General features: G+C 51.1%; 2 protein-coding genes across 3 annotated transcripts in view; one reads left to right on the top strand and one right to left on the bottom strand.

The window, feature by feature from the left end:
* Positions 1-3,243, bottom strand: part of UBXN10 (UBX domain protein 10) — a 6,554-nt gene extending 3,311 nt beyond the window's left edge. The window contains exon 1 of the mRNA XM_053576586.1: positions 3,190-3,243. The gene's annotated coding sequence lies outside the window, so the exon portion shown is untranslated. The remainder of the gene's footprint in view (positions 1-3,189) is intronic.
* PLA2G2C (phospholipase A2 group IIC) lies at positions 2,930-25,239 on the top strand. 2 transcript variants are annotated; one of them, XM_053576587.1, is made up of 6 exons: positions 2,930-3,237; positions 7,472-7,550; positions 11,822-11,934; positions 14,343-14,487; positions 17,033-17,136; positions 23,714-25,239. In XM_053576587.1, exons 3-6 carry the CDS (start codon positions 11,844-11,846, stop codon positions 23,878-23,880), a joined length of 507 nt encoding a protein of 168 aa, XP_053432562.1. In that variant the 5' UTR covers positions 2,930-3,237; positions 7,472-7,550; positions 11,822-11,843; the 3' UTR covers positions 23,881-25,239. The 2 variants fall into 2 exon arrangements, with proteins under 2 accessions (XP_053432562.1, XP_053432563.1); XM_053576588.1 differs by lacking the exon at positions 7,472-7,550.

Below are 25,239 nucleotides of genomic sequence, written 5' to 3'. Positions count from 1 at the left end.
TTTGGATGCAAAGGACAAGAACTGGGAGTCACAAGACCTGGGTTCAATTTCAGGCTCTGCCACCAGCTAGTTTGGGGACCATGGAGCAACTGCTCTATCTTTTTGGCATATCTTATCATCTATCGTATTAACCGTATGACCGTGAGATAGTATTTAAACACCTCTAGTTTCCTCATCTTGTAACATGAGGCCAGTAACATGAAATAATGCAGGTGAGTCAGGAAGCCCCAGGCTTGTTGCACGGTAGAGGCTTAATTATCTATTAAGGTTTTTTTTGTTTTTGTTTTTGTTTTTTATTGTTAAATCATAGCTGTGTACATTAGTGCAATCAAGGGGTACAATGTGCTGGTTTCATATACAATCTGAAATATTCTCATCAAACTGTTCAACGTAGCCTTCGTGGCATTTTTCTTAAGTTTTCTTTTTTTTGCTTTGTTTAGTGCTTTCTATTATTCTAGGTCCTTACTTGTTGCTTTAGAGCAGAGGTCCTCAAACTTTTTAAACAGGGGGCCAGTTCACTGTCCCTCAGACAGTTGGAGGGCTGGACTAAAGTTTTTAAAAAAACTATGAACAAATTCCTATGCACACTGCACATACCTTATTTTGAAGTAAAAAAACAAAACAGGAACAAATACAGTTACACTGCCTCATGTGGCGTTTGAGGACCCCTGCTTTAGAGCTTTCCCCAGGGTGTCTTTGGTGGGTCTAACCCTAGCCAATACTAACCAGCTGGTGAATCCTGGGGCCCCGGCCTGCCCTGTCCTCTGCACAGAAATGCCAGGAGGTGGAGTTCAGTGAGCAACCTACTGCCTATGCAGTTCCCTTGAAAAATGCCAGGAAAATTCCTGAGTTGATCACTTCCCTTCTACACTTTTCCTCACCTCAAACGCACCTCCTCCAGGCACCCTTCATCACACGATCCCGAACAACATAACTCAAGCCCCGCGGGCTTTGTATTCGAATCTCACCACGCTGTGTGTGCTACCACTGTTGCCTAATTTTAGTGATTGGTTCTAGTAATATCCTCCTTCTCGCCACCGAACACAACACCCCTTTATATTCCCGATGCCCTGGCTCAGTTTGAAATCTTGTTACCAGCTCGTTCTTATTTTAAAGGCCTCTCTGTTTTCCCCGTTCTCCTCGCGGCCCAAGTGTCTCTCCACTCCCATCTTCCACTTCTCCCTCATCTTTCACACCCAGTCTGGCTGCTAGTAGCTCAGGAGTCTTCCTGTTGGCATCAGAAAAGCCTGCCCATCTCCCTGTTAATTTCATCTATTTTCTGATCAACTGTGAAGACTGTGTTTCTCCCCTTCCAGTTCACAAAGCTTTTTTTGGTAATGAGACAGCTTTTGCACTTTCACTTAGGATGGCTCGAGAAGGTCAAACTGTCCACCTGTTCTGCCAAAGATAAGTTCAGCTGGCAAGTCCACTCCCCCCTCCGCCGTCTGCCCACCCTCCCAGCTTGTGGAATGGCTATTAATTTGCCACAGCTTCTGCAGAATTATCACAGGCTCGGCTTCCAACACCCACACATGCCTGGGGAAGGTTTAACTGTCAGTAAGTTTGGTAACTTAGAAACCTCTTCCTTAACAACTTTGATGGGGAAAGTCATGTGTTCTCACAGGCTCTCTGCGGGATTATTTTTAACAGTCAAACTTGACTATGTACATGCACTTTCCATACCTTTTGGTACTATATAATTATCCACGTTCAGGGGGGTGTCATATTCAAGACACCCTGGTCATAAGATAACATGACTGCAAGCTATCTCAGAGAAAAACCTCAATTATGACTAATTCCTATAAACCCACTCATGGTTATTTAGAGACTAACACCTCCTTCAGGTAAAACCATTATATCCAACCTGCTTTCATAACCCACTGCCTCCTCCTGAGTGCAAAGACCATCTGTTACATGGAGGGAACACCAACTCTCCCCAACATCCATCACACGGCAAGGGGAAGTGGGGGGAGGGGAGCAGGTGTTTGGGGATCTGAGCCACCTGTGTCTTTCTATTTGCACCTTGAGTCCCAAATTCTGCTCACCGCCCTCAATCCAGGAAGGCCTCTGCCGCAGCCATCATATTCCTGCCCAGCTCATTTTGCCACCTCTAGGCCTGGCAGCCGCTCAACCACAAAGTGATTTGACAAGATCTAGGCGTAGGCATCCATCAAGATGCTAGCTGAATGGGCAAGTGGCCTGTTTACTTAAACACAATAGCTGTACCCCAGAGGCCTGCTAGGACTCAGGAAACAAACACTGATTATGGTTTCCAAGAAATTGCCAGAAGGGCAGGTGCCCATGCCTTAAAATTCATCACCAAATCAACTGGGGAGAAGGAAGATTTGACAGGAAAAGCTAAAGCCGGATTCTTGCCTCCCAAGAGTGTTCACAATCCACCACAGGGTCAGACCACCCTATTTCGCTCGCAACCCAAATCTAAACCTACAGTAAATGCAAGAAAATATAACCACCAACACACCATCTGCTGGTATATACCAAGATGCATACATTTGAATTGGTCTTTTAAAAATGTGTATTAGTTAATTCCATCCCCTGCCAAACACTTAGAAGAACCAAGAGGAGATGGTAGTTGGCCTGAGAGTGGGAAAAGTTTGGTACCGTTCCCAGTTCTACCCCAGACTAATGATTAGAATACACTGTCCTATGCACAGTGCCACAATGCACCACCAGCCACCAAGTGATCAAAGGTCTGGAAAGGGAAGTGGGGATGATTCCGGCGGCAGAGGGGCGGGGAGGTGGCAGGAATCACTGAATTATTTCCAAATTCCTGGGACTCTAGAGTTTAAGACAGCAGAGGAGGGATCTGGGGGAGGGGCAAGGGAGCGTCTGGGAAGGGAGAGTTGAATCGGGTGAAAGAGCACAGGTCTGGGGGAGGGTGCGTCTGGTCTGGCGTCCGCATGTGACCCAGCCACCCTTTTCTCCCTCTGGGTCTGTCCCCGTCGTCACAGCCCAGCCAGGAGGGCATGGCCCCGCGGCTCCTGAGCGCCCTGGGCTTCCGCAGAGCCCAGCTGTCCGGTCTGGGTAACGGTGAGCTGCGGCCGGGCTCGCTCTGTCACGGTCAGCGGACTCTTCTCGAGGCCCCCCGTCTGCCTGCAGGGGTTCGCCGGGCCTGGGGACGCCCGCACGTCGAGGACCGGCCTCTCCCGGCCCCGTCCGGGCTCTCACCTCGCCGCTCCGCTCCATCCGCCGCCTGCGCCCGGCGCCGTCCCGCTGGTAAACAGCCCTGGTCTCCCGGGCAACGCTGGGGTGGGGGGCCACGTGCTTCCGGCCCGGCAGGAACCGGCCAGGTCGGGGTGGGGTGGGGGGAGCAGCGCGGAGGCCGAGAGCCAGGCCGGGGGTCGCAAGCAGGGCGGCCCGCGTGGCCCTGCCTGGTGGAGGCCACAGGACCCCTGGCCGGGGCCTCCTGCCTGGTCTTCTCGCCCCCTCTTGCTCACCTCCCGAGGAAGGCCCGTCCAGGGTCCCCGGGGGAGGAGAGCTCTGGCCTGGGGACGGTGGGGCAGTGGCCACCAGCCCCGCTAACCTGCCACCTTTTGTGACCTTGGATCAAGCCCTGACCCTCTGTGTCCCTGGCTTTAAAATGAGGCTGAGGGACTGATTGATTCCTGAGAACCCTAGGTGTGAACAGCTGCTCAGGGTATCTGCTTGAGCTGGGGAGCAGGGCCCCCTGTCCCCCTCTGGCCCTGGGTACAGCCCTGTTCCAGCCCTCCTCACTCACAGCCTGAGTTCCAGCAGCATCTGCACCTGCCCTGACCCCTAGGCCCCCAGCAACCTGCCTCACTTCCCCTGCACCTGGGTCTCCCCAGCTCTGCCACTTCCTCTCATTGCCCTCTCTGTCCCTCCTGTTAACCCTGCTCCTTCCTATCCTGGCCCATGGCCTCAGGATTCCCTTGAAGTGAATCCTCCATGCCCGGCTATGTTCCCTCCTTCCATCTGATGAAACCCCCACCCCAGCCAGTCCACCCACGCACAGGCACTAAAGAAATCTCAGCCACACAGTGTAATGGCAATGTGGTCTTCAACCCCGACTGGACCTTCAACGCTACACAGCAAATCTTCCATCTTCCCTACCTCACTTCCTCCTCCTTTCTCCTCAATGGCCCCTTCAAACCTTGTCCTTGTTCCTGCAACCTCCCACCTCCCCCACTCCTTCCGTCTTTCCTCTAGATAACCTTTCTGCCCTCCTCAGAGACAAAACAGAAGCCATCACGTGGAAATTTTCTCAGCCTTCAGCTGTCAGACCTTGAAACTTGCCCGCCTGTTGCTCCCCTGCCTCCCTCCTGTGCTTACAGAAGGGCTGTCTCAACCTGTCCAGGGGTAGCTGCTCCTTCAGGGGTGCTCAGGAGCCTATTCCCTGCCACATGGCCACACGTAAACACACCTTCGTTGTCCCCTGGGCCTAGAAGATTCTCCACCCTCCCCAGCCCCAACCTCCTTCATTTGCCCACTTCCCGTTCACCCTTCGGGTTCCAACCTAACAGTCGAAACCTTTCTTCCAAGTTGGAATTAAATGGCCTCAAAAGAGATTCTGACTGCTTTGTCGTCTGCCAAGTTCTGTTCTAGACTTCTCGGATTTGCAGATGAATAATGTAGTAACTATATTATTAGAAGATCATGTTGATAGATACACAAGAACCGTAGATTCATCATTTGCCACTGTGGCAAAATACTTGCTGTCTGTTCTGTCTGTCCCAGACACATGAAGGCAGGATTGTGATGGCGCAACCCAAACCCTGCTTCAAGATACGCACAACGGGGTATCACGCACACAGCGGGGTTGAGAAGACAGTGCACACTGATAAAAGAGTTACGGATCAGATTATTTTCAATACAGTTTGAGCCAAGGGTAGAGGGGCAGGCACAGGCCGGACGTGACTATGTGCCAAGTGATTAGAAGGACAGGAAGTTCTTTGGGGGCCAGGAAGAAAGGGATCATTTCAGTATTGTTCCACCCTGGACATGTGGCCCCAAGAAGGTGCAGGAGCTGGTGGCTTTAGGAGCTGCTGGCTTTGCATTTCAGTGCTGGTGGCTTATTCCTTGTTAATGATTCTGCCAGAAATATCTTAGTGATGCTCTTCAGCCCTTCACGCCCACCCCAAAAAAGATTAAATTGGATTCTTCATCAGCTATTTTAATATCACCTAGGAATTATGCAATGCTTTGGAGAATCAAATTGGGTTCTCACCCCGCTGTGTGCGTGAGTGTGTGCATGCCTGCCTTTGTTGGCAGCTATGCCTGTGGTCTGTATGATGATTAGCTGTGTATACCCTTTGCTTCCCAGCAACGTGTAATCCACAGCCTCAGGGGGAGGCTGGGGAGAAGGAAGGGAAGCCACCAGTCAGTTGCTGTGACCTTCTGTAAAGAGGATGTCTTTAGAGGATGTACTGTATGACGCCTGGTCTGTGTCATGTACATGGATCTCATGGGCAGAGTCACTGCCCTGCCGGCTGAAGCGTGGACTTACCTTCCTTTCCAGCCATGTCACACTCTATTCTCCAGCTCTCTCCTAAGACTCCAGCCACCTTGTTTCCCTGGTGGCCTTCAGCTTTTCCGTCTCCAGCATCTTTGTTTATGCCACCTTACCTTCCCCCTTCCTTGAAGTTAATCCAGATGGACTGATCCTTTCAAGGTCTATTTTATAAGACGTGTACTAGCCCCCTCTTCCATGAAGGCCTTACTTATTTTAATGTTTTTGGAAACAGTCTTTGTTGCCCAGGCTAGAGTGCCATGGCAGCATCCTCGTTCATAGTAACCTGAAAATCCTGGGCTTGAGCAATCCTCCTGCCTTAGCCTCCTTAGTAGTTGGGACTACAGGTGCCCACCACCACACCTGGCTAGTTTTTCTAATTTTGGTAGAGATAGGGTCTCACTCTTGCTTAGGCTGGTCTCAAGCTCCTGACCTCAAGCGATCCTCCCATTTTAGGCTCCCAGAGTGCTAGGATTACAGTTGTGAGCCACTGTGCCTAGCCCATGAAGGCCTTTCTTGACCAGGCCATCTCTTTACCAACCTCATGTGCTCTGTCTGGTCCCTTGCGGAACATGTCTGTGCACCCCCACTGGGTCACCTCCTCTAATCTTCACAACTCTCTTCTACGGAGGCATCTGGTGTTGCCTCCTTTGCTTTAGAAACAACTGATCCCCAGCTAATGAGTGGCAGGCAGTTTTAGAACCCACATATGGCTGGTTCCAATGCCTACCCTGAACCCAGAGCCCCACCCCGTGTCTATACATGGCACTTTATCTGGACCACCCATCGTGCTGGTTGTGGGGACTATAGTTATGGCCTCTGGGGTCCTGGCTCCACCATTTCGCAGCTGGAGTTCTTGGGTAACAGATGTAACCTCTCTGGACCTCAGTTTCCACATGTATGGGATGGAGATGACAAGAATAGGATTGTTGTGAGGGTGACATGAGTTAATACATGTAACAGTCTTTGCACAGCGCCTGGCGTGTGGTGTTTTCACCTTACTGTCTGCATCTCCTGCGGTAGTTTATGAGCCCCTTTGAGCCCCTCAAAGGCAGGAACTTGCCTGTGTCAGAGTCTCCTGCTTCACCCATGCAATGCCTGCTGAGTGGAAGGTGCCCAGCAAGTGATAACTAAATTAGTAATAACAGTGGCACGGATTCCACAGCTGGCTTCCCTGCTGAGTGGTCCAGCAAACTGCCAACTGGCATCCCCCAGGGCTTGCCGGCTAAACAACCTCCCCCAGGGCTTGCCGGCTAAACGACCTCCCCCAGGGCTGGCTGAAGGCAAGAACTCCAGTTACTTAGTGGCGTGTCCCCAAAGAACACTGGGTCCCATTTTGAATTAGTAACTTCTAGATTTCAAGATCTACAGCCAGCGCCCTGCTCTGTCCCTGATCTCATTAGACACATGAGGTCGTGGGTAACCTTTAAGCAGAAGGTGAACCAGGTGGATCTTCTAGCAGCAAGGCCAAGAGGCAGTTACTCATGTCTCCTGGTGAGTCAGCTTCCTAAGGGGACCTGCAAGAGGGAGGTTTCTGGATAATAAAGTATGGCCATGTGTGGCTTCACAACAGGATACAGTCTGAGAAGTTTTTAGGCCATGTCATCGTGTGACCATGGCTGATGGTACTCACTAACCTGGATGGGACAGCCTGCTACACGCCTAGGCTGTCTGGTACATAGTGTATTCCTCCCGGGTCACAGCCTGCATGGCATGTGATGGTACTGAATACGGTAGGTAGTGGCATCACAATGTTAAGTATTCATTTATCTAAACCCAATACAGTAAAAATACATCAGAAAAGATAAAAAACAGTGCACCAATCTGACGCAGCTACAGTATAATCTTAGGTGACCACTGTCCAATGTGTGGTCCATCGTTATCCTAGATGTCACAAGATAGCACATGACGCTACTGCAGTTTTTTATTATTTTTTCCCCACGTTTTTGGAAAATATCCAATAATGTTTTATCTACTTTCCAGCTTTGTTAAGCAGCACGTAGCAAACATCATAACTCACCTAGGCTACTGTTGACGAAGTATCCTCATCTTCAGGAGCTTGGTGAGTCTTGCCAGCACTCCGTGGGGTCTGGGATCACTGTCCCCACCTCTGTGGTGGAGGAAGCTGAGATACTTCAATGTGCTCTGTCAGGAAGCTGGGGGCAGAGTGCCAGCCATCTCCTTTGACATAAACTCCTGAGTTAATAGTGCTTCGCCCTTGCAGTGGCTTGCACAATACAGTCTTTTCTTGGCAACTCACAGTCAATAATTATGCACCAGGTGCCATATTTTGATGTGAGTAGGGCTGTCTGCCCCAACGGTCCATGGCCCCAAGTTCCTTGGCCCTCTTGGCTAATGTTTTAACCATTCCTCCCTTGACTTTCTACTAAGAGAAGCCACTCTAATGCCTGTTCAACTGCGGGGTCTGAGAAACGTGGCTGAGCAGCTCCTTAGAACTGGGTCTAAAATCAGCGTGTGAGAGTAGCCACTTAGGGCCTTTGGGGTGTTGGCTTCTCCCCTGGGATTTGGGTGAGCATAGCTCTTCGGTGGATGGTACTCAGCAGCAGAAAGGCCAGCGGTTATCAGTGCTAGCTTTAGAGTCAGCCACACACCCTGGGTTAAGACCAGGACCTGTGACTCTGTGGGGGCAGATGACCTGATCTGCACCAGCCTCAGTTGCCCTCACTGGTAAACTGGGGTTACCAATACATGCCTCCCTGGAAGGGTTCAAAGAGGATTTGAGGAGACAATTTAGACACTGTGCTTGGTGTGGTTGTGGTGGTGGTTTTATTTCTGTAACTTGAAGTATGATGAGACTCTGATTGCTCATTCATTTGTTCCTCAAATATTTATTCCTTGCCCGTCTCCCCGTGCCTAGTTTCCTTATCTGTCACATAAGGAAAATAATAGTACTTATCTAGCTGGGGGATGTGAGGATTTAGTGGGTAAATACATGCAAAATGCTCAGAAACCAGGCAGGGTATAAAATGGGATATACGTTACCCACCATCATCGTCGAACTGATTTATGCCGCACGCTTTGCTGGGCACTAGGTATAAGGCGGTGGACAACATAGACGTGACCTCTGTCCTCCTGGGGCATGCAGACCCTCTCCATCTATTTTCTCCATGAGGAGAGAAGCTATCAGTGTTTCATCACTGTCTTTTATAGAAGGGCCTGGCAGATAACCCCGTGGGTGGCTCCTGAGACACCCTATCTGCTGGCTGCTACCCTGGGGACTGGCCTGGGAGTTCATGCCCTATCCTCTTGTGTTAGTTTCTGCACAGTCCTAAGAGCCCAAAATGATTAGTGAAGTGGAGAGAACCATGCCTGCATCATAGCTGTGCAGATTGGTGGCTGTGAAAATGCCCTGACACCTTCAGAATGCCTCACAGACAGGAGGCCTAGGACAGGAAGAGCACTGGATTTGGACGTACAGACCAGAGTTTGACTCCTGGTCCTGCCACTTTGCAGCTGTGTAGAATTTTCAGTTTCCTTCTCCTGGCTCAGCCTTGGTTTCCTCATCCGTCAAACGAGAATGCGATGGTACCTGCCCAGCAGGGTTGCAGCAAGGAGTAAATAGGATTAGAATATAAATGTAAGGGATGAAAGGTCTCCTCGAATACCACCTCCCTTAGGAAGCATCTGTGACCCTCCCAAGGAGATTTCACTGCTCCTTCCTCTGAGCTCAAAGGCATTTATTTATACAACCACTAGAATAGAGCCATGTTCATCACTTCACATACGCTTAGACTGGGCTCCCTGGTAACAAATGCTGAGGCCAAAAAGAAAAAAGAAAAAGTGCATTGCTGGGAGGCTCTCAAAAGATACAGCTGTCAGGAAGTGAGTAAAATGGGAGAAGCTGACACACGGGGAGAATCTGACATACAAAGAGAGAAGCTGACCCAGACAGAGAAACTGACAGAAAAGCTGACATAGAGGAATATCTGGCCCACAGAGGCAGTTACTGAGATCTTGGGCAGTCCTCCAGGGAGCTCTGGGGCGGGGCTAGCCTTTCAGAACTGTCCTGAAAGAGGCAAGGGATGTCCCTTAAACTATCACCTCAGCCAGGCCTTCGCTAGAGGCTACTCTTCCTCTCCTCCCTGAGAGGGGTCATATTCCTGGGACACATGGTCCCCAAAGCAGAGGGCAGTTCCCAGTGATGAGTGAGAATGTGAGAAGCAGCTGATAGCCCATCCCTGTCAAGGGTCCTGCCACAGACTGTGCTAAGCTTCCAGAACCAATGGAGAACCAAACAGAATTTCTGCCCACATGGGGCCCTGGGGCTGTATTTGGTCTGCATTTATTAATACTTATTTGGTCTCTCCAGCCAACTTGGGCCAGAGTCCTCCCATCAGAAGAGCTCACTGGTGCTTAGTCAAAGTCTGTCCAATTTCATTACCAGTAATGCACCCAGATCCCTTTTTTTGTCGCTAAAATCTTATCACCTGTTCGTTCAAAAGCTCTGAGTTCCTTCTTTGTGGACTAAACCTGCACACGATTATTTTTGCAGACTCAAAAGAGAAAAAGGAAGCAAGCCTGTGGAGATGGAACCTAATTAAAAACCATCCCACACAGCAGTTGAGATGCAGGTTGGCTGGGATTAGGCCTGGTCCAGGCCCAGCCTCACAGCATCTGTCAGAATTTTGCCTAAGTAGGGAAAAATAGCAAAGGTGCTGGTGAACCCTCCCCAGGGATCACGGTCATTTTGAAGTTTTCCTGGGAAACTTTGCTGCCAGGTATAAATCTAGCCAGAGCTCTGCACCTGCCAAGTTCTCGAGGCTTAGCTGAGAATTTGTTCACACTCTAGGTCCTAACTTTCTCAGAGTTAGTTTGACTTATGCTGGAGCCCATAAAGACCACTTGTATTCAAAGAAAGCTTTTGCCTGATCCCTGGCAGCTCCACGGCAGACACAGGCCGGTATTTTCCTCTGTTGTCCTGTGGGAACTGTACCTACTAGGGCTGTCGTGAATGGTGTATTTCCCTCTTACTGCATTTCATGGTAAGAGCAACTTATGCTTTTACTGTTCCAGCCAGTCCCCACAACAAGCCTGTCAAGGGGAGAGCTATACGATTGCAAGGAATTTGTTCAACTTGCCTGGGTCTCAGTTTCCCCATCTCTAAGATGATAATAGAACCTCTTAAATTATTGTGAGGATAGGATTAAATTATGTAATTTCTGTGAGGCCCTTAAAATTTATTTTAATTTTTTTAAAAACAGTCATGTTAGAGCCCTTAAATTTTATGAAATGATTGATAAGCACTTTTCGTCTCACTTCACAGAAGAAGAAATTGAGATTCAGAGGGGCTAAGTTTATGAATAAGATACCTTAGTATAGGCTCGGCACCCATAGCACAGTAGTTACAGCGCCTGCCACATACACCAAGGGTGGCAGGTTCGAACTTGGCCCAGAGCAGCTAAACAACAATGACAACTGCAACAAAAAATAGCCGGGTGTTGTGGGCACCTGTAGTCCCAGCTACTTGGGAGGCTAAGGCAAGAGAATCGCTTAAGCCCAAGAGCTGGAGGTTGCCGTGAGCTGTGATGCCATAGCACTCTATCACGGGCGACAGAGTAAGACTCTGTCTCAAAACAAAAAAAAAAATACACCTAGGTATCAAGGAAGGAAAATACTGTGGGACTATGAATCTTTCTGGAGTTAGATTACTTTTTCTTTTTCTTTTTTTGAGACATAGTCTCACTCTGTTACCGGAGCTAGAGTCCAGAGCTTCATCACAGCTCACTGCCACCTCAAACTGCTGAGTTCAAGCAATCCTCCTGCCTCAGCTTGTCTCCTGCTGAGTAGCTGAGACTACAGGCACTTGCCACTGCATCCAGCTAATTTTTCTGTTTTTAGTAGAGATGGGGTCTCACTCTTGCTCAGGCTGGTCTCGAACTCCTGAGCTCAAGTGATCCTCCCACCTCGGCCTCCCAGAGTCCTGGGATTTTAGATGTGAGCCACCGGGCCCAGGCCCGGGGCTGGATTTCTGTTATAAACAGTATATATATCTTTTAAACCTAGGAACAGAGGGAATACTGACTCCTGGAAAAAAAAAGATGAATGGATAGTATTGCCAAAGAAAGTAATAAAAACAGCAACAACAAAAAAAAACTCTTGCACTTTTCAAACAATTGAACCCTTCTTATGTTTATACTCAGGTCCAAACACTAGAAAGCATACCAGACTCAAAGGTAATGAAAAAGATAAGGAATCTTGGGAAAAGATTCCTTTGAGCTCCCCACCGAAGGCTTTAGAAATTCAGAAACATCGCACTTGGGGTTTTGCACCCAAGTGGTCTCACCTCACTTTGGTCATTTCATCCCTGAATAGGCGTTCAACTGGAAGACCCCTCATGCGCAGAGGAAAGTGTGGCTGTGGCGCCTCGGACCCCCTGGGCTCCTCGGGAATGAAGGTCACTACTGTTCTCATCATCGTCATCTGCCGTAAGTAGCAAGCCAGCTGGGACGACACCATGGTTCTGTCCTCCTGTCTGTATCACTGTGGACCCCTCCTGAGGAGCCGCTCACAAGACGATCAGGAGCGAACACCCTTCTCTCAACCTTCTCCTGCTTCTGTGTCTGCTGTGAAATGGGCTGATCCCAGTGTCAAGATCGCATAAAACTTGTAGAAAAGCAAAGGTTTCTAACCATTTACTAAAAAGAGCACTTGACTGTTTCACCACCCTCCCCCCATTTTGTTATGGATTCCAGAACAAAAATGCAAGTGTCTATCCAGCAAATTTAGAAATGATTGATGCTTATCAGAAAGACATTCTTAGGGTGACTTACGGAATAGGTGGTAATTATGAGTCTTTGCTACCAGGAGATAAGATTGCACACCCCTGCCAAGTGTGGGAAACAGTTTAGGAACTGTTAGAAGGTTCCTTGATGGGGCGGCGCCTGTGGCTCAGTGAGTAGGGTGCCGGCCCCATATACCGAGGGTGGTGGGTTCAAACCCAGCCCCGGCCAAACTGCAACAAAAAAATAGCCGGGCGTTGTGGCGGGCACCTGTAGTCCCAGCTGCTAGGGAGGCTGAGGCAAGAGAATCGCGTAAGCCCAAGAGTTAGAGGTTGCTGTGAGCTGTGTGACGCCACAGCACTCTGCCCGAGGGCGGTACAGTGAGACTCTGTCTCTACAAAAAAAAAAGAAGGTTCCTTGATGGACTCTTTGGCTTGATTAGTTCTGTAGCAATTGTTCAAATCCATTTCCCTGTCTGTTTCAGCTGTGTTGCTGTAGCTTTGGGTCCCTAAGTCAAAAATGTTAAAGATAGGCTTCTTTTTTCCCCTTAGTGGTGAAATTTTGTTTTCGAGATCATGGTGGGGGGTGAGTATCCATATGCAGGAAGGACCCCTCTGCAGCTCCCAGTGTGGGGAAGATCAGCCTCTGTGTGTGGCTCTAGCCTCCCTCCAAGGACAGCAGTGACCACCCTGGACTTCAAACCCCCTCCTCCCCCCTTCAGTCTTTCATGACAACGGGTGTCTAAACACAGCAGCAAGATTGGAAGGTACCTGAGAAAAGTCCCAAAAACTCTCTATTTTTCTTCTTTGAGTTTATGTTTTTATTCTATATTTATTGCAACACTAAATCTATGCTTATAATTTAAAAGTAAAACAAATGAGTATATACTCACAAGGTAAAGTCCCTCCTCAGCCTTCCCAGACCACAACTACAATCCTTTTCCTACAACCAGAGATAGCCACCTTTTCTTTTTTAAACTTTTTTTCTTCTTTTTTTGAGACAGAGTCTCACTCTGTCACCCAGGCTGGAGTGCTGTGGCATCACCCCAACAACCTCAAACTCCTGGGCTCTAGCAATCCTCCTACCTCCTGAGTAGCTGGGACTACAGGCACTCACCATGATGCCCAGATAATTTTTCTACTTTTAATAGAGACAGGATCTCGCTCTTGCTCAGGCTGGCCTTGAACTCCTGAGTTCAAGGGATATTCCTGCCGCGGCCTCCCAGAGTGCTAGGATTACAGTTGTGAGCCATTATTTCCGTCTTCATAGGTAGCCACTCTTAAGAGCGTGATGCACATCCTCACACACAGCCTTCACATGCTTGTGCATGCACGTGTGCACACACACATATTTGAAACATCATAATAGAAAATACACAGGCTTATTATAAAAAAAAAAGCAGTGTGGAAGTAAATAAAATAAACAGTGCCTGTTTCTCTGTCTACCTCCTCAATCTCACTGCCTAGAGATATGACTATTAAATGTAATATATTTTTAAGACACACAATTTTGTTATTATCCCCCGATCAGTGGACCTGTGGGTGGTTTCCAGTTTTCTGATATCACAAATAATGCTGGAGCGGACATCCCTGCATGCCCACTTTGTGCCCACTTTCAGAAGCATTTGGTTGAAGCAAAAATTGCTAGGTCTCTGTGTATTTGCTGTTTAAATAAATAGGTGGAGGGTGTCTTTCCTGCCTCTTAAGCATTTTGTTTCTCCCATCAGATTATAATCCCCGATGACATTTCTGGCTTTTTTGGCTTTGAACTTATCCTGTTATTGTTGCACCAGACCTGAGGGTATTTCTGCCACGGACGGTGGTTTTCTACTTCGGGAAGACCGTGGTTGGCAGGACAGTACTGTTCTAAATGTCACGGAAGCTGGGTGCTCATTCTGGGTTAGAAGGAACTAGCTGTGTTATGGGGGTAATGTCGATCCTGTTTTCTTCTCCAGGAAAGGGGCTGCTGATCCCCAGCTGTGCCTATGTACTTTGCTTTAGGGATCTGGTGACATCCCAAATGCAAAGCGTCCTGATGAGGGGAGGGACGTCGGGGCAGCACCAGGCCTGTTCCATCCCTGTTGCAGATGCTCTTCCTTATTTTCTCATTGGCAGTGATGGCCCCCACTCACAGCAGCTTCTGGCAGTTTCAGAGGATGGTCAAACACGTCACGGGGCGGAGCGCCTTCTTCTCCTATTACGGATATGGCTGCTACTGTGGGCTTGGGGGCAAAGGGGTCCCTGTGGATGACACTGACAGGTGGGTGCAGAGGCTCTGGGGATGCCCAGCATTTGATTGCATTGACGTTCATGCTCACAGCCAGAGAGAGGGTGTTAGGATTCTTGCATGGCAAGGGACAGAGACCATCTCAGGCCAGCGTAAGGAAGAACTGACCAGGAGCCAGAGGGTGGGTCTCTGGAGGAATCCAGGATCAAGGCCAGCTTCTTGAGTGTGTGACCTGGGAAGTTGTAAGGGCCCCAGCATGGTTGACTACTCTACTACCACCATCTTGATATTCTTAATAAGGGGCCCCATGTTTTCATTTTGGTTCTGCAGGTATGTGGTCAGTCCTGCCTAGAGCCCTAGAAACTTTCTCATTCTTGTAGGAAATGTGTCCTTCTTTCAGCTCCCCAGCTTTTAAGATGATAGACACAGCAAGACTGACTCACCTTCTCCCACTTCTAATTCCATATTCTAGGAGAGGGACTCCAAGTGGCCCAGTTTGGAAAAGTCCATCTGGGTGAGGTTGCATAGTACAAAACTGGTGGCCAGGCCTACTTCTAAGGATGGCGATGGGGCAGTGTGAGTTCCCAGAAAAAAATGGAGGTGGGTGTAATCTGGTGAGTGTAGGGGGAGGTGGGAAACAGGACACTTTGCATGTCATTTCTTTTTCTTTTTTTTTTTTTTGCAGAGACAGAGTCTCACTTTTTGGCCCTCGGTAGAGTGCTGTGGCCTCACACAGCTCACAGCAACCTCCAACTCCTGGGCTTAAGCGATTCTCTTGCCTCAGCCTCCCGAGTAGCTGGGACTACAAGCGCCTGCCACAATGCCCGGCTATTTTTTGGTTGCAGTTTGGCCGGGGCCGGGTTTGAACCCGCCACCCTTGGTATATGGGGCCGGCGCCTTACCGACTGAGCCACCAGCGCCGTCCAATTTTTTTGGTTTTTGGCCGGGGCTAGGTTTGAACCTGCCACCTCTGGCATATGGGACCGGTGCCCTACTCCTTGAGCCACAGGCGCCGCCCTGCATGTCATTTCATTTGAAGAAATATGAAAGTGAGGCCAGGTGTGATGGCTCATGCCTGTAATCTCAGCACTCTGGGAGGCTGAGAGAGGTGGACTGCTTGAGCTCAGGAGTTCGAGACCAGCCTGAGCAAGAGCAACACCCTATGTCTACCAAAAATAGAAAAACTAGCCAGGCATTATGGTGGGTGCCTGTAGTCTCAGCTACTTGGGAGGCTGAGGCAAGAGGATCACTTGAGCCCAAGAGTTTGAGGTTGCTGTGAGTGATAATGATGCTACCCTGCTCTACCCAGGGTGACAGAGAGACTGTCTCCAAAAAATGAAATATGAAAGCAAAATGTTTCTCACCACATTTAACCTAGAATATGTTCTGATAGCTGGGCCTGATATATCACTCCCCGGGATTGAGTCCCATGGGTTGGGCTCATGGAACCATGAATATTCCAGCTGAGAGGACCTCAGAGCCCTGAACGGGCACTGATGCTTAGGACATATCCACATAGGCCAGGAGCTGGGATCAGTGACTTGCACACGGGCCCTGACTTAATCCTCCCAGGGAGGGAAAAAGGCAGTGTTACCAGCCAGCCTCATTCTACAAGACCACAGGCATCCAAGATCCAGAGTTGCTGCTCCAACCCCCTTCTTAGGCAGAGAATAACTCCTAAGTAGCAAAGTCAGGATCTGAATAAGAATTTGCTGATTTCAAAGCCTGTCCTGGTCTCCTTTCTCTGATGCTGTGTGCCTCCCCATCATCCAAGTCCAAAGGCTGATGAGAAATTGAACGCTATTAGCCAAAGATGATAACCAGCAAAGCATCCACTTGCAGATGGGAATGATGAGAGTGGGGCGCTGGCGCTGCAGGCTGCGCCTCCAAGCCCAGCTTGCTGCTTTCCCGCCCCTTGCACAGTGGGGGAGGAAATGGGCTGAGACCATCCCCAGATGTCATTTCTCCTCCATCGCTCTCCTGTGCAGCCTCCAGCTAACTCTGGGTGCCCTGAGAGCAGGAACGACGTCTCCTCGATGGTGGTCATAGTGCCTGGCACACAGTCAATGCCCAGTTAAAATTGCTCAATGAATGAACGAGTCACGTGGGTCCAGATTCGAGGCTGGGGGCTATCATCTTCCGGTTGTGTGATTTTGGGAAATTCACCTCTCTGAATCTCATTTCCTCCCCTACGAGGTGGGGACAATGACTGTACTTCAGAGAGTTACTGTGCAGAGCTGAGGAGATAGGAGTAGGTGCTACACAGAGCTCAGTAACTGTTGCTGGTTGTGTTTATTATTATTATTTTATTTTATTTTATTTTATTTTGCAGTTTTTTAGCCAGGGCTGGGTTTGAACCCGGCACCTCTGGCATATGGGGCCAGCACCCTACTCCTTTGAGCCACAGGCACCGCCCTGTGTTTATTATTTTTAACATCATCTGTAATTCGCCACCCCACTTTCACTGCCTGGGAGGAGGCAGCTGAGTCCGCTCCGTGTCCCACCTAAGGTCCTCCAGCTACTTCCCAGGGACCCGCTCCCAGGCAGAGCCCCTCATCACCCTCTCATCTGGCCTCAGGTGCTGCCGGGCCCATGACTGCTGCTATGAGAAGCTGAAGGAGGTGGGCTGCCAGCCCGTGCTGAATGGCTACCAGTTCCACATCGTCAATGGGACAGTGGTCTGTGAGTAGCCTTCTCTGTTGGGAAGCATCTTTGAACCTGGGCCTTTCCTTAATGTCTCTCTCCTCTTTGATCCAGAGGACTTTTTGGAAATGAGCTTCTTTCCAGGTGCTTTAAGAGGGAAGAAAATCAGAGCTGCTGGGAGGCTCCTTGCTTTGTCCCTCCCTGCTGGTCTTTCCTGCCCACAGCAGTATGTCCAGCACCCTCTGGGAGCCCAGAGCCTGGCAGATAGTATGTGCTCAATAAACAGTTGTGGACTTGAGCTTGTGCTGAACTTTGTATCTTGCCTTGACAACTGTTGCTATTGAGGATGTTTTTCCTTGTTTGTGTCATGTGTTAACAAAGCAGCTCCTCTGTCTTTCAATTGAACAAATATTTGTTAAGAGCAACTGCCTGCCAAGCACTGGGTGGGTGCCTTGGGGGTCACAAAAGCACACAGGAAAGGGGAAGGGAACTCAAGTGCTGTTGAGGTCATGCAAGGAGCTGGGTGGGCAGGTGGACAAGGTGTTCTGCACATGGAGAGAGGCCCTGGCATCTACACACACCCTGGGGCTGGTGGCATATGGGTATGGGTGGGGCAAAGCCAGTGTAAAGAGCAAGCACATTGGAGGTGAGACTTGAAACCTGGTGGGCCCCTGTGCTGGGATGACCTGAGTTGCACAGCCACCTGCCTCCAGCACACTATCCCTGGGGAAGGAGCCCCCTTCTATTCCCCAAGTGCACTCAAGGAGACTTCCTGAGCTAGACTTTCTGACCGTGGTCATCCTCAAGCCTAAAGCAAAGTGTGTCTTCTGTGACGCCCCTTAAGATAGGAGATAGGAAGGGATCAGGACCTGATGGGAGGGGTAGGGAGAGAGGTGCTGTGTCAGGGGCTCAATTTCTGATGGCTCTTCACCTGTCTCTGCTCCACTAGGGTGAGGAGGCCTGACTGACCCACACCAAACCTCCACCCTGGGCTCCTGTGTGCTAGCTCCACTCTTAGCTCAGGACCCCAGGAGATGGGGAGAGTGGAGGGAAGAGACCTGGGGCAGAGGCTGGAACCCCAGGAGGTGGCACAGGAAGTGTCCCCTGATTGGCACCTGCTAGGTAGTGGTGCGAGATGCAAGCAAGTTCCTGGCCAGCCTCTGCTGTCCTCCCACACCCTCCCTGCTGAGCCAAAGCAGCCATTATGCCGGAAGCCTTGGCCAGGGCTGCTGAAGGCCGAGCCCTGCTCAGGGAATTACCACGGGAGGAGGCATCCACATCAGGGCAGCTGCAGCCCCTCCTCAGCTGATCCAGCCAGTGAGGACCAGGTTGGCTCCATCCCTCCCGGACCAGGGCTGATAGCCAGGTGATGAGTTCTAATCCTGGGTGTGCTGCCCTCTCGTGCTGAGATCCAAGGCATTGGTTCCCTGGCCCAGTGTTGGTGCCAGGGGTTGGGGGCCCAGGGCAAGGCAGACCCAGTCTCTGCTCCTCTGGTCTGATAGTCTCATGGGAACTCCAAGCTGAAAGTGCCCATACGGACAATCCAGACCAACCCTTCATGGTAGTGGGAAGACTGAGGCCCACCGAGGGAAGGATTTGATCCAAGTAACAGATACATGTGTCTTGAACCTGGAGCATACTGCCTGACCAGAGTTGTCTGGGCCTCAGTTTTCGCATCCACAAAATAGGTATAATAATAACAGCTGCAGTTTTTGAGCATCAGTGGGGATGCTGTGCACCTTGAAGCCAATGATAAACCTCTGAGGTGAGCATTACCTCCCTGTTCGTTATTGAGAGGACCCTGAGGCTCAGAGAAGTTAAGTGAGATGGGTGAGGTTGCACAGCCAGGAAAAGAAGAGTTGGGACTCAGACCCAGGTCATCCTGCCTCACCCCACCCTGCCCGGTGGAGCGTGATGGGTGTGGCTGGCTTACACAGAAATGCAAGTCTCAGGGTCTGCAGGGAGCTGGCCAGAATTCTATGTCCTGGCCCAAGGAAGGCTAAGAGGGGCAAATGGAATTTGGTTCTTGGTAATGTGCCAGAGCTTTCTATTCCCGCTTGGAGGCCTTGGGAGTCAGACAGAGCTGGTCTGATCCCAGCTTCACCTTTCTAGCTGGGTCATAGTCTCCTTGTCTGTAAAACAGAGCTGATTATCTGCACTTCATATGGTTGCTAGAAGAATTGACTGAAGTAACCTAGCTATAGGGGCCCGCCCTGCAGGAGATGCTTTATGAATGCCCTTCCTTTTAGAGGTGGATATTTCTCTTTTTGTCCACATTTTCTTTCCCCCTTTACTTAAGCATTAGGCTTTTCTTTATTACTGTTCAGAGGTTCCTTTGAAGAGCCTGCTCTGCTGTTTGCACCCTTAGGCTAAGGTCATTCACCCCTCGTGGAATTAAACTTCTTTCCCTACCCACATTACACCATTCAAAGAGCCAGCCTTGCAAGGGTTAACTGCCTCCAGCCTCCCTGGTTCTGAAATCCTGCACCCAGGCCTGGTCCCAGGTTGCCCAGCAACCAGGGGCTGCTCTGAGATGCAGTAGGTGAGCGGTGGAGGGAAAGGAGGCAAACCAGTCAGTCTGTCCACCTCTCTAAATGTCACCAGGAGATCAGTGCAGAGAGAGGCCCATAACCTGAGCCCAGGGACCAATTTGCCTGGTGGGGACAGCTGCCCTCGGGCCAACTGGGAGGTGGTTTATGCTCCTTGGAATGGGCTTACGTAAGTACTTGGCATTTGCAAGGGACTTTGAGATGGCCCAGCAGTGAGTGACACCACCTCCACTCACACTTGCAAGGGGGCCAGGCCATGGGAAGCAAACCCGGGGTTCTAGCCAACTGGACCCCTATTATCTCCACCTCCTGGCCTCTGACAGCCTCCCTCTGCCGAAGGACGAAGGTGAACATGGTAACCATTGAGATTCGTAGCTTGCAAAGACTGTGTGTTCCACCCCTTGCTAACAACATCACCCACCTCTCCCAGCGTGTGCCTCTTCCCACAGCGATCTTGTTTACTTCTGTGTTTACAAGACCCTGACCCTGGTCACTGCTTCCCAGGGGTGGGCTCCTCCACTGGCCCATGGGCAGCGTGAGGGCAGCCAGTAAGTCTTCAGCAAGTGGTGGCGGAGCATTTGCTGTGCCCTAAGGGCTGGAGATCAGCAATGAGAAAGACACAGTCCCCACTCCAAAGGAGTTTGTGCTCCAGGGAGGAGGCGAGGCCATATTATATTCATAAAGACACTCTCAGGGACCAGTGATCTAAAGCACCTCAAGCAAGGTGACAGGCCAGGAAATGACCAGGTCAGGAGAGAAAGGGTCCCTACCTCAGGTGGTCAGGAAAGGGCTCTCCAAGGAGGTGGCATCTGGTCCAAGACCTCCAAGACAGTGTTCTGGGGGAGCCTTGGGAAGGAGCAGAGGTAAGGTTGGCATCTGATGGGCTGGACGGGGCGAGGCCTTCACCTTCCACTTCCGAGGCAGGGAGCCCTTGGAGCATATTAAGCAGGGGATGCTCTCATTTTGCTCAGAAAGATGACTCTGGTTACTGTGTGAAGGGAGCGAGGGAAGAGAGAGAGGGCCTTCTGGGAGGCTGTTTCAAAGCACCAGGGAGGTGTAACCACAGCTGGGCCCATTGCAGCAGGACTGCGCAGGACCTGCTGATGGATTACATGGGGGGTATGAAGGAAACAGGATGAACCAGAGGCGGATGAAGACCTTACTAAGCTGGAGAAGATGTGGGGACAGAGTGGACCTTGAAGTCACCAAGTTTGGCAGGAGCCGTGCTGGGTATGAGATTGCGTCAGATATGCACAGGGACAGCAAGTGGCCGAGAGCCCAAGGAGAGGTTGGGCTGGACCTGAGACCTTGAGCCTATTTCAAGTCCCAACACGAGAACACCATGTAGAGAGTTTGGAGAAGACGAGGGCTGAGGCCAGGGCCACAGACAGGCGCCTGGTGGGGCTCCCGGGCGGCCTCAGGCAGGGATGCAGACCTGTCGCCTTGTCTCACGTGTGGAGATGTAGTTTGTAGAATGAGAAAGAATGTTCTGAAGACATCAGTGTCTTTCTTTGTGCCTCAGTTTCTCCATCAGCACATTGGAAGGTACAGGATCTGCACTTGGGCTTGCTCTTAGAAGGTGGCTTCCAAAGACAGCGTTTCTTGGCCTGGGGCTACCCCTTCTTCCAGGTCATGGCAGGCCAGTCATGCCATGGAGGAGGGATGCCGTGACAATGACAGTCGACAGTGAAGGACCAGTGCTCACAGTCAGTTGGGGTGACCCGTGGGAAGTAGAGCTGGATGTCAGGGCAGAATGAAATTTTGATTTTACAAAAGCAAAGCGACCGAGGGAGAAGGGAGACAGGGACAGGAAGAAGGTTTAGAACTGAGATGAAAAAAAGAAGAGAGAACCAGAAAACAGACAGAAGGGCAAGAAGAAGCCTGGATGGGAAGGTGAGGGAAGTGTCAGGATTCCAGGGCACAGGCAGCACTGGAGGCCAGGCCCCCTCGGAAGAGGGCCAGGCTGCCCGGGGTGGAGGGCGCACTCAAGTAGCTCTCACTGCTCCCCCAGGACAGGAGGCTCCCTGGACGCTGGGGCTTAGCGACTCTCGACTCCATCTGGACTCTGGAAGGATCTTCACAGAGGCGGGAGGGGGAGGAGGAGAGCAGAGGGAACAAGGCACTGGGAACAGTGGGAGAGGCAGGATTGGAGCGCCAGAGGCGAGAACGTCCCTGGCAGATTTCCTGCGGCGAGTGAAGAGGGCCAGCTGAGCCTCAGGTGGCATTGGCAGCCTTGGAAATCAAGTCTCCAGAGAGGTGTGGGAGGACAGCTTCTGCGGGACACGGGCTTTGCGAGGGAGGACAGCGCAGACAGACTGTAGGCAGCTCGGGGCCAACTCCACAGGGCACTTACGCTTTCCCACTTGGAGCTGGGGCGCATCATCCTGATACCACAGTGGGCACTTGTGGGGCGCTTCTGCATTCCAGGCAAATCCAGACCATCTGTAAATAACAACGGCCTTTGCCACACCCCTGTGAAACAGACATGTACTCATTTTTTTGTTGTTTTGAGATAGACTCTGACTTTGTCACCCTGGGTAGAGAGCCGTGGCGTCATAGCTCACAGCAACCTCAAACTCTTGGGCTCAAGCCATCCTCTTGCCTCAGCCTCCCAAGTAGCTGGGACTACAGGCACCCGCCACAACGCCAGGCTATTTTTAAGCGATGGGGTCTCGCTCTGGCTCAGGCTGGTCTGGAACTGCTGAGCTCAGGCGATCCACCCACCTCAGCCTCCCAGAATGCTAGGATTACAGGCGTGAGAGACCACACCCGGGCTTACATATTTATTTTTGATATGAGTGTCTTTTAACACCATTTTCTAGATGAGGAGACCAAAGCTAACTCTCCTAAGACCACAGAACAGGGAGACTGGTGGTCTCCCTTCCTCCCTCCCCTGAAAAGAGAGTGGAACTGGGGTAGAGTTACCCAGAAAAAGGAAGCGGTGCCTGAGACCGTGTGCACACACACCTGCACACACAGGCACAAACCTGTACACAGCACTCCTCCTCCGAGTATGTAAATAAAAGGGCCCCATCTAGTGGTGACTCAGCCAAAGGGCAGACACTCCATCTCAAAGGCCCATAGAGGCATCTTCCTTTGTTTAGTAACTATTTCTTGAGCGTTTACTACGTGCCAGCATCTGTCCTGGATACTTGGGATTCTGTGATGAACTGGGATGACAGGGCCCCAGTTGAAGGGAACAGCAGGTGCAAGGGCCCTGCGACACGGCAGAGTTAGGATGTGACCTGAAGGAGGCCAGCATGTCTGGAGCAGGGCAGGGCAGGAGAGAGGAGGGTGATGAGGCTGGAAAGGCTGGTGGGGGTTGCATCATGGCTGGGGTGCTCCAGGGGCCGGAGGAGGACTCAGCATAACCTCCCTGAGTGATAGGAAACCACAGGGGGGCTTTGACAGGAGAGTGGACACAATTCAGGTTACACTTGAGATAGTCCCAGCTTGTTTCTGTCTGTGAAGGAGGAAGAGCTGCTGATGACAGGGATTTGGGTGGTGACCCAGGAGCTGGACAGAGGAGGACAGAGGGTGGAATATTTTAAACACAGAGGTGATCACTGGGACTTGTGGCCAGGCGGGATGTAGAGAGTGGAACGAGGGGCAGAAGCCAGGGGGGCTCCCAATTCTCGGCTTGGAGAGGGTGCCAGTTACTGAGAATGTGGGTGAAGGAGAGGCTTGGAGGGAGAACCCAGGGTCCCTTTGAACGTCTTGAGTTGGAGATGCCTGAGACATCCAAGCGAGATGTCAGGCTGTTGGAAATATGAGACGAGCTCTGGTGAGATGCCCATCACCTTGGCCCGTGCGCCGCTCAGGTGCCCTAATTCAGTGCCCCCCTGTACGGCCGGCCCTCCCTCCCCTTCTTGTGCCCTTCTGGGCTTCTCACTCCAGCACTTTCGGCTGCGCAGACATGATCCAGAAAGGGCTCCCAGTTTCTTTCCTTTCTGTCCTCCACCTTCGACCCCTTGCAGCAAGCTCCCCACTCTCCCCAACTTTAGCACAAACCCCCATCCTGCCAGGGGTGGCCCTGGAGTCCCCAGTGACCCTGTGTGTCTCTGCAGGCAGATGTGCCCTGGGTCCTGGTGTCGGCTGCCTCTGCGGACTGAAGGCCTGCGAGTGTGACAAGCAATCTGTGCATTGCTTCAAAGAGAGCCTGCCCACCTACGAGAAAAACTTCAAGCAGTTCTCCGGCCGGCCCCGGTGTGGCCGGCATAAACCCCGCTGCTAGGGAGGCCACAGAGGCTCCTTTAACCTTCTGGATCTGCGCCAGGGTCACACTGCCAGGAAGCCTTCCCAGGTCGCCTCCACTTCTTCCCCAGCAGGGCAAACTAAATGTCTCCCTAAGGGCCACTCACCCTTCAGCGCCTGGCCTCGGGGACTCCTTGTCATTCAGCATCTGAGAACTGGAGACCAGAAATGAAAAAGGCAAAAATCCCTGCCCGGAAGGAGTTTGCATTCTACGGAGGGAGGCGGACTGTAAATGTGGAGGGGCGTGGGCGTGTGTATAGTCCTAGGGTTAGGGTTAGGGGTTAGAGTTAGGGTTAGGGACATACACATATGCACATATATGTACATGTGATACGTTCACATGTGAACGTGTAGCAGTAAGTGCTGTGAAGCAATGGAACAAAGGGACAAGGTAGAGAGATACTCCAACCCTCCATCCCAGGAAGTTTCCAGGAGGGGAGAGGCTCCAGGATCTGCCTCCCTCCACCCCCACCCAAATCAGGATGCAAGGCAGACTTGGGGACCAGGCCCACACCCAGCTCTAGCTGGGAACAAAGCAAAGTTTCTAGAAAACAAGGTCTTGGCACCCACACCAAGGACCGGAGAGGCACACCTGATCTGCATTTCCCATTTGCTCAAGTTCTGGCCTCAGGTAGGAAAAAAATCAATGCCATTTTCATGTTTCAGGAGACAGAGCACTTTGGAACACTAACACCCTGCCACTGCCACATGAATGTCACAGCCAGGAAGATGTCAAAGAAATGGAGAGAGAGGGCATGAGAGAGGGAATCACGCATGCAAAATTTCCACCCAAATTTAGCAGCCTCTTGTTCCATCAGACTTAAGTTCTGATAAATATTAAAGTGATCTCATCTGGGTGCCTCCTGAGTTGCAACGCCTAGCTGGCATGGAAGATTGTAAAAACGGCTGCCATCGTTCCCAGCTCCCTTTTACAGTGTAAGGCTCAGCTTTTCTTATCCAGGGGGAAAGTCTGTTTTCCCCACCCCTTGAATCTGACCTGGCCTTGTGATTGACTGTAGTTGGTGGAAGATAGTGGAAGCCACGCTCTGTCAGTTCCATGCCCAGGCCTCCAGAGGTCCAGGGCGGTCCCACTGTGTCTCAGGACACCTGCCTCCACCACGAGCAAATTCTTGGGCTGACCTGCTGGGGGATGAGAACCCACCTGGGTCACAGTAGGGCGCTTGGTTGTCTCAGCTGGAACCTCAGACTCGGGAAAGAGCTCAGTGAGGATCAGCTCACAGCTGACCACCGAGGGACCCTGACTGAGCCCCAAACCCTGACCCACTGAGCCCAGGCTAAACTGCCAGCACACAGACTGTGCACTAAATAAAGGCTGCTG

This window comes from Nycticebus coucang, chromosome 22, assembly GCF_027406575.1.
Source record: "Nycticebus coucang isolate mNycCou1 chromosome 22, mNycCou1.pri, whole genome shotgun sequence".
Taxonomy (NCBI): Eukaryota; Metazoa; Chordata; class Mammalia; order Primates; family Lorisidae; genus Nycticebus; species Nycticebus coucang.
This window is presented reverse-complemented; position numbering and strand designations above follow the sequence as displayed.

Bases quoted from the DNA above. Each gene is read 5' to 3' on its own strand.
- PLA2G2C (XM_053576588.1), top strand. From the start codon at position 11,844: ATGCGCAGAGGAAAGTGTGGCTGTGGCGCCTCGGACCCCCTGGGCTCC. The intron at 11,935-14,342 runs GTAAGTAGCAAG...TCTCATTGGCAG, and splicing joins TCTCATCATCGTCATCTGCC to TGATGGCCCCCACTCACAGC. The intron at 14,488-17,032 runs GTGGGTGCAGAG...ATCTGGCCTCAG, and splicing joins CCTGTGGATGACACTGACAG to GTGCTGCCGGGCCCATGACT.